This window comes from Strix aluco, chromosome 8 (assembly GCF_031877795.1).
Source record: "Strix aluco isolate bStrAlu1 chromosome 8, bStrAlu1.hap1, whole genome shotgun sequence".
In the NCBI taxonomy this organism is placed as follows: domain Eukaryota; kingdom Metazoa; phylum Chordata; class Aves; order Strigiformes; family Strigidae; genus Strix; species Strix aluco.
Genome location: NC_133938.1, coordinates 32177305 through 32192278, shown reverse-complemented (window position 1 = coordinate 32192278; position 14974 = coordinate 32177305). Strand labels below are relative to the sequence as shown.

Below are 14974 nucleotides of genomic sequence, written 5' to 3'. Positions count from 1 at the left end.
ACTTGAGCAATTAATTCAGCAATTAACCTTAACCAAAGGTACTTGTGCTGCTCCTGAGGTGTCTGTACGTTGACACATTTTTATTCACTCTTCTGGGTTAAAGATCTTGAAATTTGCTTTTTTTGAGGTGATGTCCTAAATGTCTTATCTGGACACACAGTTTCTGTGAACCTTTTAAAGGAACTATCCCAAGGCTTGATATTTCACATCTGCTAAATCTCTTGGTGTAGTTCTTGGTAAATCTGAAGATGAATACATTTGTCCGCGTGAATCATGCTACACCATCAGTAGCAGAACTGGATTAATGGTGAACGTTTAACATTTTGTGACCTGTTGGGCTTGGTACCACACTGAGAGGTACAGTATTATGAGAGATGTAGAAATAAGCATGTAAAAGATTTTCTGGCACAGTGTTCTTTGAGAAATTGTGTCACAGACTTCTGCACATTGACTTGCCGGTGCCTCTTATGAGTCATACGCGTTTCTGCTTCTGCTGTTCATGTCTGCAACCATATATATCTATATATACATTGTCTTTTTAGGGCAGCATTATGAGAATCGGCAACGGTCTAATGCACAAGCTCTCTAGAAAATACTATACATTCGCCTAGGTTTTTGTTGTTTGCTTGGGTTTTGTTCTTCTCACTGAGTGACATCTTGACAGGCTGAGCCAGAATCCCTTTCTTACCCTGCAGGTATAGCAGGATAAAATACATTAATGTGTTATAGTCCTCTGATAGTGCTGCTCTGCCTGGGATTCCTTGGATATGCTGTAGCCTCTGTTTTGTTTTATGAGATATGGGTTAGAGACCTGATTTCAAGGAGGATGTTTTTGAGCTAATGTGAATATTGGTGGTTTGGAATACATTCAGTAAATTACAAATTCAGTAAAAGAGCATGACTGCATGTTCTCAGTGTTTACTGTAGTTCCCTGTGTTTAATTGCAGACCTCAAAGGAGGACCTTCTACAAGCTGATTTTGAAGGAGCTTTAAAATTCTTCAGGGTTCAGTTGCCCAAGAGGTACAGAGCTGAAGAGAACGCCAGAAGACTGATGGAACAAGCTTGCAACATTAAGGTAAGGACAGTCTTCATTTCCTCTCATTCACCCGGGGTTTTTACAGGAAAAGTAACTTACAATGTTAAGAATGCCAGTAGCATGTGGAAAGTAAAGTAATGAAATCATTAGTTTATTACTTTTTGTATATGGTTGTATATTTATACACAGACATGTTTTTATATCAAAGAAAGTAAATCACTTTGCTTTTCCTTCTTTGTCAGCTTTGGTACAAGCTAATAATTAAAATAGAAAACTGATGCATGATCAAACAAACTGAATTATCAGAACTTGCTAATTCATTAATTGATTTATTACACTAAACCAATTAATTGGATGTATGATAATCGTGCAACCAAAGGTCAGATATTATTTGTCTTGACCAGAAGATACTTATTTGTTGGGCACTGCTGTATAATACAATTGTATTGGAGTAGAAACTTAGTTTATTTGTGTATCAAGCTTAGCAAGACAGAATATCTTTTTATATTCTACCCTATCCAAGACTGTGCTGTCAAAAAGCAGGCTTCTTTGAATGTCTGGAGCACAAGTATTGGGCTTGTAATGAATGATGACAAATTAGACGAGTCTGACTGTAAGTTTTTGAGGATAGAAATCTGTTAAAAATGGCCACAGAGGTTCATAAAGCTGTCATTTGAAAGGTCTGCTATTTTTTCTGGGATTTTTTGTTGGCATATGTATAGCTATGGATGGACTTAACATTTGATCTTGGAAAACAGTGCTTTTGTTATTTCTTGGAATGGGAGCACTGATGGAAAACGTGTGTTTGGAGTGGCCCGATAATGGGCTGAGAACATCCCATCAGAAAGAATGCTCCTTTAACACTCCACTTTTTTTATATCTCTCTCAATATATTTATTAATCTACTTTTGTGCTGTTTAATTTCATAGTTTATTAAGCAAGGGCTTTTTTCAAACTGGTTAAAATTCTAATCTTGTGAAAGTGTGGGGCTTGCTGTACTAATGTTTATTCCAGCTAGAAAAAAAGATGTGTGCAAAGACTTTATTAAAATTGTGCTTGAGATTTGAACTCTGCTGCTGAAAGAGAGTATGTGGGACTAAAAGGATACAGTTGGAAGTTTAGTGTTTAGTCCTTTGCTTAGTTCTTGAAAATTAGTAATTTAAGGACTTAACAAGTGCATTAAATTTATGTTGTTTACTCGATGTGTCTTTTTCTGATGAAATGTTAATACAGAAGTTTTCGTGGTACCTTTTGGAAGAGATATTTCTCAGGTTTCTTGGGCGTACCTTTCTCATTTTCTTGTGCAATATATTGTGTGCCTCATGACGTTATTTTTCATTAATTTTTCAATTCGTATTGGGTATATATGTATATGATGTGATTTGTTTAGCAAAGTATTTTGGAATGTGTTTGAGGCAGATATTCAGTGCATAGGGCCTTGTATGGGTTCAGCACATGGGGCCTTTAAAAGCAGAGAATAAAATTCTGAACCGTTCATCGACATGAATGGGAAGGCAGCTGAAGGACCTGACAGTGAATTCACTGCATATGCAAGATTTCGCACATTCTGGATTCCAGTTCATAAGAGAAAAGTACAGATGAGTACAGTAGACGTGGAGTCAAGGCGCTCCCCCGCATCTTACAGAAGTACATGAGGACTGGTAGGAATTATTGGAATGGAAGGAGTATTCAGGGCCGGGACCTGGGGTTATCAGGGATGGGGAAAAGCAGAAGATTCAAGTTGCCTTCTGCTGTTAGTAACAGCCCACCCTTGTAAGGAGTATAGTTGGGAGTTGAGTTCTGCTAACTCACTGGGCATGCGACTCATTCCTCATTCAGATATAAGACATAGGAGGGGATCTAAACTGTGTCCTGAACAGTCTTTTGGTAGTTAAGCTAGGAACAGCTGAGCTCATGGAGAGGAGTGTTCTGAAACTCAAAGCCTTTTAGTTAAGGTTGTTGTCAGGATTAATGGCATAGTCAGGAAAGTTACTCTAAATAGGGAAGACTCTAATCATACGTGATGTATTTAAAAGTGAAAATGTGAAAGACTTCAGGAACTCAGTGCAAGACCTTATTGGAGGGGAGAGTGATATTTACTTTAAATGAATCTGTTTTCACTCACTTGCACTCCTTCTGTCATTGGTGCCACTCATACTGATAGCCATGTGCTCCCCAACACCAAGGCTCCTGTCTGCCCAGGATCACTTGTGTGTGATGAGGATGAGGGACAATGGCTATAAAGTCCTTACTACGTCTCTTGAGTTTCCTCTTAATTGATGACAATAAACTGGCTTTTAGACAAATTTTTTGTACTCTTTAGGAGTCAAACAGGTCTTTTCCCTCAGAAGCTTGCTGGCTTCAGCCTGTCACCGCTGTCCTGTGTCTCTGTTTCCTGATTGCGGGTGGGTTTGTGGCTTCCAGCCTGTTTTCCTGTTGGCAGACGTGACGTACCGTAGCTCTGCTGCAGGTCTCCGACTGGCTGGTCATCTCTAGTATGGCCTCACCAGTGTGCCAGCCTTCTGGTCTAGATGTAGCGAGACATTTCTCATCATTTGCCCATTTGACTGCTGTCACTTGTGTCCTTGCTTACCATTACACGCTGTTCTCATAACCCATTCTCTGTATCGTTTCTTGTGGTGCTTTTGCAGGCAGATACTTCCATTCATCCTGCTTTCAGACTCATCTTAGTATTTGTGTTACTCATCCCTACTGAGTGATTATGTGATGCCTTGACTCTGTTAACTCGATGTCCCACATTAAATTAAAACACACAGGGGTTGAACTGACTTCGCTTTCACAGTTTTTATTTATTTGGATCAACTTTTCTCACTTTTGCCAACTAGAATGTCCTTAGAGAGCCAAATCTGTATCACAGAAATGTAACCTCTGACTGGAGGTGTCACATTAAATGTTTGATAGGCAGAAGAGAAAATCACCTCATAATGAAGAAGGTGATCAGGAGTCATAAACATGGCTTTATGAAGGGTAAATCATGCATAACCAACCTAATAACCTCTGTGATGAGATGACTGTCTTGGCGGATAAGGGGAGAGCTGAGAATATTGTTTATCTCAAGTATAGACACTGTCTCCCATAACATCATTATAGCCAAACTGATGAATATGGACTAGGTAAGTGGACAGTGAGGTGGATTGAAATCTGTCTGAATTGCTTGGTTCAAATGGTTGTGGTCAGCAGCAGGATGTCCAGCTGGAGGGCAGTCATTAGTGATGTACCTCAGAAGTTGATGACCAATACTGCTTAGCCTCTTCCTTAATGACCCGAATGGCAGAGCAGAGAGCACCCTCAGCAAGCTTGCAAATGACACAAAGCTGGGAGGAGCAGCTGAGGGACCGGATGGGTGTGCTGCCATCCAGAGGGACCTTGATAGGCTGGAGGAACGGGTCAGCAGGAATCTCATGATGTTCAACAAAGGGAAGTGCAAGGTCCTGCACCTGGGAGGAGCAGCCACATACACCAGTACCTGCTGGGGCCAGCTGGCTGGAAAGTAGCTTGGCAGAAAAGGACCTTTAATGGCTGGACTAGATGATCTTCAAGGTCTTTTCCAACCTAGATGATTCTGTGGTTCTGTGAACTGGGGGTCCTGGTGGACACCAGGTTCAACTTGAGCCCGCAACGTGCCCTTGCTGCAAAGGAGGCCAGTGGTATCCTGGGCTGCACTGGGAGGAGTGCTGCCAGCAGGTCAAGGAAGTCATCCTTCTCCTCTACTCAGCACCAGTGAGACACATCTGGAGTACTGCATCCAGGCCTGGTGTCTCCAGGAGACGAGAGACACAGCTACAATGGTGAGAGTCCAGTGAAGGGCCGTGAAGATGATGAAGGGACTGGAGCATCTCTCCTCTGAGGAAAGGCTGAGAGAGCTGGGGCTGCTCAGTCTGGAGCAGAGAAGGCTCAGGGGGATGTTACCAATGTAGATAAACACCCGGTGGGAGGGACTAAAGAATAGGGAGCCAGGCTTTTCTCAGTGGTGTGCAGTGGTCAGAAAAGAAGCAGTGAGCACAAAATGAAATACAAGAATTTATATTTAAAACTATTTATTTATTTATTAACTTCAGGGGTGATTAGACACAGGAACAGGTTGCTCAAGGAGCTTGTGGAACCTCCCTCTGTGGAGATACTCAAAACGCAACTGGTCCTGAGCAACCTGCTGTAGGGGTGGGTGGTTTAGACAAGATGTTCACCAGAGGTCCCTTCCAACCTCAATTATTCTGTGATTCTATAATTAGATATTCTAATCATGGTATTTATTTACAAACAGGAGCTAATAATTGCAGGAAATGCTCAAATAGGAAATTATAGTCCTGATAATAATCACTCAAAGAGGTCCCAGGGAACACAGAGGTTATATGAAGAGTAGTTGTCTGTCTTGTTGAATGCAGCAAAACTTGTTCTGTTCAAAAAAACCCCAACCCAAACAGACCCTTAAACATGTTTTATCTGCTGTATGAATGAGGCACTGTGGGTCTTTCAGCTGCTTCTCACTTTTGTATTAGTATTTGTAGACTAAACACCAGATGTTTTTAGAGTAAGTATCACCAGTAAGTGCCAGGAAGTATTTTTTGTACATTTCTAAGCTAATTACTGGGGCATAAAAATGTGAAATCAGAATCATGGTGTGGCCAGGTTTCATACTCCTGCTATATATTTTCCAATGTTGTTTTTTTTTTTTCTCCGCATTACTGCAAAACAAAACAGGAGTTTTAACATGGAATGATCCACCTCTACTTGCTGCTTTTTTTTTCTTGACCTCTAGCTGGCATGGTTCTAGAGAAGGCAAATGAAAAAATACTTGGTGTTTTTTCTCCTTAATTTCACAACTTCTGAGTTTAACTCATGATTTCTGAACCTAACCCTTGGATTTTGTAGCGGTAGTTTTATTATCCTATTTTAAAACCAAAAAGAATTAGCACCAAAAAGAATTAGCATCAGTCTCTCCCTTGAGAACAGTTCTGCAAATGCAAAATAAAAAACTGCTAGTAATTGAAAATTGTATGTAAAATGTGGTAGAGAATGTCTCATTCAATTGAGGACTATCCATGGTGATTACTCATCAGGTCTGAGTTTTGATCTTTCACCAGTGAGGAAATCACTGTGCACAAGGTCAGTGGAATTAGAAATAATAGTAGTATTTTCCAGCAGTTAATTGTTGGGTTGGATCCCATAGTTTATGAATGTGCTGAACTAGTTTATACTATGAAATAATATGGGCTAAGAAATTTCTCTTTGGTTTGGCATATGCATATTATATGCATATATGCTAAATTAGGGGCCCGTTAATACTTGACGGATGGATTATAGCCAACATTTGCAGAGTTCAAGATATATTCAGGTGGAAGAGACTGAATCTATGAAGGTATCTGCTGAGACTCTTAGGGCAGATAGAGCCCAATATTGCACACATTTCTCAGCTCAGGAACAGTCAAATGGAGAAGAAACACAAATTCTCCAAGTAGGGTGTCAGATGCTAATTTAAGGGTTAATGAAATTTAATAAAAGATGAAAATTTAGAGATCATGAATGGGGGATTGTCCTCCTTTGTTTCCTGTTAGTTTTCTAATCTATAGTGACCACACCTTTCATTTTGTGACGGCCTTTACAGAGGGAGGGCCGTCTTTCTCCTAGAGTAGTCAGTAACAATTATGGTTGTAAAAATGGGTTTGGGGATGATAATTTTCTACCTGACCAGAGCAAACTGCATATTATGTCTCTAGAATAAGGAATTACCCTAATTTCCTACTTCATAGAATGATTACCAATGCTTTTTGTACTCATGCTTTTGTGGCAGTAGTGCTTTTTTTTTTTTTCCCCTGATTTTTCTCTCTTTATAAGGGATTTTAGAGGCTTTTCTATGTCCAGTTTTATAAACGAATGAAGAAAGAGCCTATTCTAGATTAATGAAGGTTAAGCTTAATGGTGCTATTTTATCAAAACAACTAACACATTCTGCACACTCGCTAAATCTGCCTCAGTTGCCTTTTGTATCTTTTAATGCAGTTTCTCTCATAGAGATCTGTGTATGTCCTAAAGAAATTGTACTGCCCTTTGATTTTAGTGTAGGAAGTCTATCACCTCTGTTCTTACACCCGACTTCACTCAGTTGAGCTGTAGAATGGGAGAAAACAAGCTTCATTTAAAGATATTTTTCCACGTGAAAATTTCCTGGCTTGACAGTTTTCAAGTGAATTCAGGGAGTTGTGCCTGTTTCTCCGTGACTGTCCTGTGGTATTTGGAAATGGAGCAGAGCTAACATTCAAAATGAGTTACACTGAAGATCTGGCAATGCCATGACATTGAGTGTAGCAGACAGGTAGGTGGAGAGGTGCTGGGAAGTTGAGTGTGTGTGGGTTTTCACCCCTCATGCCCAGTGAAGGTGAGGGGAACACATGGGATGAGCTATATAGGAACTGAGCAAAGGATACCTGCAGGGAAGATTTTTCTGTTTATGGGGCAGGTTCTGTAATGATACCTTCTTTTACATGGCTCAGGGATTACAGTGACTCCTTGTCTCATCTTTCATTGTCATCAGTGGCAAGAAAGACTTGGTATATTGAAGCCTCTTAAAGAGAAGCTTCTTCCTAACCATGTAAATCTCCCCCCTCCTTGGAGGAACTCAGGCTCCCCAGCAGACCCAGGGTTGCTGCTCTCAGCACCTTAGGTGAGAGGAGCAAATGGCCTTGAAAAAAAATTGTGCCTTTTTCAATGCAAAGCAAACACACACATTTTTGTCACCTGTCACTGTACTGACAAGGTTGCTGATCCCACCTGGGTGTGCTCACAGTTGTGGCTTGCACCGGGACCCTTGTATGGCTCGTGGAGAATAGCTCTACTAGTGGAGTCAAAGAATAGGCTAAGGTAGCAGGAGCTGTGCTAAGCTTTTTCTCATTTCAGAGTTGTTCTTTGTGTAGTTTTAAAACAGATTTACTTTAATAATGTTGCTATTTAAATGTTTTGAATCCAAACCAGTGTTTTGAAGCTCGCACCTTACTGGTGGGGGTGAATTACTCTATTCATACCTCTGTTGCTGTTTTATCTGGAAGTAATTTTTTGCAGGCTTGGTTTAACAGGGAATTATATATTGCTTTATGTGAGTTTCAATGGAAAGGAGTAAAAATAGCTCTCTTGCTCTTTCTCTTCTCTCTAGTGCATTCTCTCTCTTTGTGTTGATATGTATATATGTGTATTTATCTCGATACCTGGGGGGTTTTGCTGTTGTAAGAGATGGTGTAAGACAGCACAAATGCAAGAGAAAACCAAAGGAGATAACTGCAGAAAGGCCCTGAAACTGCACAAGCCTTTTATTCCTTTGGTTCTACCAGTGATGTATCTAATTAATCTTCCAATATAAAGGACAGGAAAAAAAATTGTTCATTTATCAACTTCTCAAGAAAAGGCCAAACCAAATTGAAAAGAATTGTGTTTAGATCTACAGAAAACCCTGCCATGCCTGTGTGCAGTTTCTTATTAAAAGCCAATGATCAATTCCACTTACTATGTCTGTGCTGTTATCTCTGAAGTACAGGATCCAGTTGTCATCCTAAGGAGGGTCATGTTTTTTAATGTTTTCAGCGTCAGCTTCCTTCTTTCTGTGTGGCTTTGTGGTACACTGCAGCGCAATGAACTGACGCCTGATAATCAGATTAAAGTGGAATTGGACGTTCAATATTATTGTAATCATGGTAATAGGTGTTAACAATGTAGAAAGTGTCATGCATTTAAAAAAACGGTTTTGACTGTGAAATACTTATTTATTTGAACTCTGCATATCTGGCTTTCCAGTGAGCAGACGTATTGCCCAGGAGTGAGGTTATATTTTTATGGTGTTTAAGCATTAGTAAAACTGTTCAGTTGTTTTGGAGTGGGTTTTTTTGGTTTTATTCTTTCATTTGCGCTGAGTTGGCATTGTAAATGAAGTCAGTATATTGTTAATTTTTATCAAGAAGAAAGGAATAGGATTTTACTATTAATGGTTAAGTATAATCACATTTAACCATCTAAAGTAGCTTTGCAACCTGACTGAGTACAAATATTTTGGTGTCCTTGTAGTAGTCATTTGTTGGCATACGTACTTGTGCTTCTGTGAGTAATGGCATCAACAAGAATAGTGTTGAAGGTAAGGATCTTTAAAAAACTATAAAAGTTTGAGGTGGAAAAGTGAATAGAAATATTCATTGTCTGTATCCCCAGCAATTGCATCACAGCATATATCATGAAGAGATTGGCCCAAAGTCTTAGCAGTTTAATTCGGTAAGGTGAGGGAGTCATCTGGAAACTGTTCCATGATCTGGCAGGCCACCTAAATTTGTTTTGTTCACCTTCGTGCCATCAGGAGCCGTGGCTGTCCAGGATGACAGATGTTTTCCCATTCAGAACGGAAGAAGGAAAGCATACTCAGAAGGTCTTTTGGCTTAAGCTTCTTGAATCTGGCTCTTTCCTCCTGGATGAATAACAGCTCCTTTCCACCCTTGATTCTGAAAATAGTATAAAGAGCAACAGATGAAGGTGGCAGGGACTTGCACTGACGGTTCTGTCTTCTGCCATCTTTGCCACAATTGTCTAAAATAACTCAGCTCTATGAGTAAGAGGAAGTGAAAACTTTTCCCAAGCTGAACCAGACACTTTTAAATCCTGGATGCAGGTTGGCTGGAGGATTGACTAACTTCCTATAAGGTGACACGTTAAACTGTTCTATAAAATATTTTCTACCTGCACTGGTCTGTATGTCAAGCGGTAGCAGCATGTCTAGAGTTACTATTGTCATCATAGTAGTCATCTTAGTTGTTCTTTAGAAGAGAAAATCTAAACTCTCTCTTCCTTTGAAGGAAGCCAACCCAGTCGCTTGTAACTGATTTTTCTGACGGATGCCTTGAGTTTGGATATGGAGAAAGACTGTGATGATGGTGCCTGGCAGGTTTGCAGTGCCTCTTGTTCTCACAGTAAGATGATAACCTTTTTGAAGACACTTTTGTGATGCAACAGAGGCCGTAGAGGAAGAATAAATGTACCCCAGGATCAGCACTTACAACCATAATTAAAAGGAACAAAGCCATAGGCTTTCACATTTTCTGGAGAAGGGCATGTAGGTAAAAGTATAGATGTGGAAATGCCTAGAAACAGCTCTGTGCCCCATATTTATGTTGGGCAAGAAGTGTTCTTTGATACTGTCTTCAGCATCAACAAAACTGTTCAGGCTTAAGAAGGAGAAATCTCCCTGGAGGTGAAAATTCATCTATGCTTCTCTTGGACCTCTTTCAAGCAGTCAGGTCTGAGGAAACAGGTATCATCTCAGCAGTAAGTAACATACTGGTAATTCACAGGAAATCTATTTCTTGACATATAAAAGAGCATGGGGCCAAGATTCTGCAACCCTTGCTAGCCTAAGTCTTTGTGTTGTCTGTGAGAACTCTTTTTTTAAACTGCATGTCCCTGTAGAATATTGTTTTTTTTTTTTTTAGAAGTCAATTCCTGTGACTAAAGAAGCTCTGTATTCTCCCATCTGTACTATGGGGGAAGAAGCTCTGTTGTCTACTGGGAGTTCAGTGCCCACAAAGAGAATCATCCTTTATTTCTACGCCTAGAAATCTTAGAATACATGTATTTGGAAGACATGGCATTTGGACAAATAATTTCGAGCTACCTTGTGTTGTATTTGATCAGCCTTTCTAATATGTGTCTTTCTCAGAAATGCTGTGGTTATTTTATTTCTACAGATGTTACAGAATTTAAAGCTTAAGTTATTGGAAACAAGTCTTGGCTATGTTACAGAAAGCTCAGGTAATCCAGAGCCAATGGCTACTGCATGCAGTGACTTGGGGATAAAAACAGTGATTCATTCTCAGTGTAGCGCAGAGAACAGTTGGGACCAGACATTTGTTTCATTTCATTTGTTTTTTGACAGATGAAATGAGGTGACAAATTCAGAAGCACCATGCTATACTGAGACCTAAAGCTAAACTTCTAAAAGTAATGGAGGAGTGGGGGGGGGAGGGCAAAGGCTAACAATATTCCCTCCCCCCCACTTTTGCAAATAAACAAAAGCCATTGGGGACAGTGTCTTTATGCATTTTTGCTGGTGTTTGGTTTCTCAGGCACCTGCAGTTGAACTTCTCTGCTTTGAAAATAAAGGAACAAACAAAGCTAAGTATAGAAAGATGGCCGTGTGCATTTTATAAATGCAGAGCTCTGCAGTGACAGTAGCTTTTAGAACTGAAGTCCCTATTAATAACTTTCCATTACAAACCCCAGCCATTATTTTTGCCATTATTGATACTGTTCAAAATTAAATTCAGTGAGTGGTTACTTGACTGTTATCTAAGCAATGTGTAGCTACTGGAGTAGAAGTTTAGCTGGGGGTGCTTCATAAGGGTAATATTTGCATTTTTAGGATCTCCTCTCTCTTTGCTTCAGGATTCTCTGGTTTCCTGCAATTCATTGCTTTTATTTTTACCATATCATAGCCTTGTTTTTCTTGTGGAGAGTAAGTAGTGTTGTAAACATGGGGTTAAATTGTTTATGTTGTTTAAGTTGTTTGTGTTTGGGCATAGATAAATTACATCAGGCTGGTAAATGGAGGTGAAGAGCTGTATGCCAGAGGCTTTGGAGAATCCACTTAAAGTGCTGTATGGAAACATCCTAGTATATTTGTCTCCATTTGTAGAGGTGTTTCATTTTATTTAAGAATGATGATGTGATCGTTTATTCTATCACAGATTTTTAAATAGCATTGTGGTGTTCGGCTGTTCCATATTGCTTACATCTGAAATAATTCCTCTGTAAATGATGATTTTTCACGCAATACTGTGAACACCCGGGCAGAGAGATGTCAGCCTGTTGCCACATCAGCCAGCCTCTGTCTGCAGAAGTTCATTGCTCTTACGCTCGTTGCTGTTTCAGATGTGCACCTGCAGCCTTACAGGTGTACTACTGAGTTGTGGAAGCTGGCGGGAGCGGGGGGTGACAGGTTCCTTCTCTTCTTTACTCTCACTTTCCCACATTCCTTATCTCTGCAACAGAAATTTAAAGGATGGGAAAAAGTTAAGAAGCATTATCATGGGTCTGTTTGCTGGGAAGCCTTGACCATGTATCTCAGTTTTCTATTCAGTTGTTCAAGCAGCAGATGAAGATGAAGTCCTCATTATGTTATGATATCTGTTTATTCTTTCAACTTCCTTTGCTTAATTAATGCAATTTCCTTGACAATAATTCTTAACCAAAATTTGATTCTGCAAGTGAAGTTAGCCAAAAGCCATGAAAAAACAGAAAAACTCATCTCTGGGTAATTAATCAGCATAATAAATAATCCCTTAAATCTGGAAGGATAGGCACAAATCCAGTGTGCATGCATGGCTGAGGCCCAGAGACGGCGTGTCAGGTTGAGTCACCCAGTTACTGTGACAACAGAGCTGCAAAATCACCGGTTTCAGCGGACCTCCAGCCCAGCTGCATCTGCACATTGCACCAACCTGGAGGGGGTCCTCATCACTCCTTTCCAAACGAGAAATACAGGTATACTTTCACTAATATAAATGTGCTGTGGCAGACATAGCTTGGAGATGTTTAGAGGTTAAGGCCTTGACCTCTGGAAAAAAAATATTAAACTATAGCTAAAGTTCTTAGCGGAGTCAAGTGATTGTCTGAACAGCTCTTTTTTAATCTCAGAAATCCGTTTGCTAACCCATAGCTTAGAGAACAAGATCAATGACCTTATCGTACATCCTCATGAGGAACAATTTCATGGCAGTCTGAGTAAGCCACCTGATTGTGCCACCTGGGATGCTCCGTCTTTACACAGTGGGGAATATTGATTATACTTCAGCTAGTGAAGAGCAGTGGAAGAAACTGGAAATGGATCGGGGCTTTGATTCCTAACTGCCTAACGAGAATGCTTTGTTCTGCTTGCTCGTGCACTCCTGCTCTCCCAAAGGTAGCCTGTTGCAAGCTGCTGCCTTTAATAACTCCTGTGCCTTCTGATAAACTATTTTCCCCACTTTGGGGTCTTTTCTTTTCCCACCGTCAATGACACATGAAAAATTTATTGTCAGGCTGTTAGATTTGATGACTTTACAATCTACCTGCCCTGTCAGAAATGAGAAAAAACCATTTCATCACCTTGTCATTGCTGCATTACTTTCAAATTTTAAATAGTCCTGAAAACAGCAAGTGCGAGTTTTTTCTTCATGAGGTAGAAATGAAAGGGGGCTGTTGAGCTGAAAGGAGCTGCAGTTTGGTGCCTGCAGAATGCAGATGCCAGCACACGGTCTTCTTCATGACAGCAGTTTGTTCAGACCATCATACTCACATAGGCCTGTATAAACACAAATCCCATTACTTCTAATAGCAACAGGAAGATCAAATTTGGCCCTCGTTTCTCTTGTAACACAGAGTGAAATTTAGGTTTGTGTTGTAAGGAACTTCCTACAAGAGTACTTAATTTGGGAATCAGGGTGTGTTCCTTTCTGAGGAGGAAGGACACGCAGTAAGAAAGCAGCATCTTGCTTGGGACAGTTTGTGTTTCCGAGCAGGGCGTTTTGATGAGGGCTTCTTGCAAAGGCAGTGACTGTCTAGCCCAGGAGAATCTGTTTTTGCAAAGTGTTTTTTTGCTCTGCCCTGAGATGCACCAGAGCCATCTTCTCCAGCCAACGTTACAAACCCAGGCACTTCAGGACTTGACAAAGACACACCTGGTCAGGGCCGGGGGTGAAGGGGAAGGAGGCACTGCCTGGACTTGGTAACCCTTGAAAACCTCCTGCCCTTGCTCTCCAACAGCAGAGAGCCTCCTAGCCTGAAGCGAAAGGGTTCCTCACAGGCACAGCACTAATTGCTGAGGTGAATTAGGAGGACGGGTGGTCGTGGGCTGTGCAGAGTCCATCTTGCGTTCTGCTCACTCTCATCAATCTCTCTCCATCAGGCAGCTTCTCCTGCGGAAGCCGGCTGAGGCCCTAATGGCTGAAGCGAGCAGGAAAGGAGCAGCTCATTTATAGACCCAGCGCTGGGCTGAGAGCACACACCGGGGCTTGTTGGGAACCCTCCTCCCCGGGGAACAGCAGAGAGTCCCTCTTTATTTTCCTTCCATCTGTATTGTAACATCCACAAAATGTCAGTAACAAGAATGTCTTGTAGAAGGACTTTGTCACAAGCAGTGTTTATAGGCTGCCTGTTTAAACAAAGGAACTATTTACCTATATGTCTTGCAGATTTTCAACCGTGATCTATGATACAGGAATGTTATACAAGATTATATCCTGTTGAAGGAATTTAGGGGCGGGGGGAGAGGTGGAAAAAACTGAGAAATGTTCTTGAGTCCTTGATGTAAGGGATTTCACACATCCTTACTCGATGAGGGCACGTGCAGAACAAGCACCTGTCATAAGATTACATGGGTTCATACTTGTTTCCTTTTTGTTGCTTTTATGACATGAAGTGAATTGTAGGGATTAGTAAGAGGATAAAGACGTCTGTACTCTGGGAAGCTTCTCGGAAAGATCAGTAATGATGGCTCTTAACTTTTTAATGTGCCTTACACTACTCTAATGGACCTAAGACAGCATTTTATTCTGAAGGCAAATTTGTTGACATCAGAAAAAGGAGACTTCACTGCTAGAGGAGTGTAAAGACCGTACAGCAGACTGTAATGTAGGAAAGTATTGAGTTTTTATTTTTGTGACCTTGTCCAAATAGGAAGTAATTACAATATAATTCAATTTTGAAAGTCTGGAGACCATGGCAGTTGACAGAGTGACATTTTAAGAGAAATAAGCTTGTGGTTTAGTACATCTTCTCTTTCGGACTCCTAAGCACTGCTGATGCCATTTGTTCTTCCACTCCCCTTTTGTCACTCTTAATACATGATCAGAATGCAAGATTCAGGCTTGTCTGCACCTTTGCTAATTAAATCTCTTCTCCCTGGTAATGTCCAG

General features: G+C 40.7%; 1 protein-coding gene across 15 annotated transcripts in view; it reads left to right on the top strand.

The window, feature by feature from the left end:
* Positions 1-14974, top strand: part of RABGAP1L (RAB GTPase activating protein 1 like) — a 263781-nt gene that overhangs the window by 194102 nt on the left and 54705 nt on the right. For 14 of the 15 annotated variants that reach the window (XR_012624184.1, XM_074833049.1, XM_074833042.1 and 11 more), the window contains one exon: positions 948-1076. Coding sequence is in view for 14 of the 15 variants with exons in the window: in XM_074833049.1 (XP_074689150.1) it covers positions 948-1076 (129 nt within the window). In the remaining variant the exon portion in view is untranslated. Of the gene's footprint in view, positions 1-947; positions 1077-9387; positions 9565-14974 lie in introns of those variants that run through there. The other variant, XM_074833046.1, reaches the window with a different exon arrangement.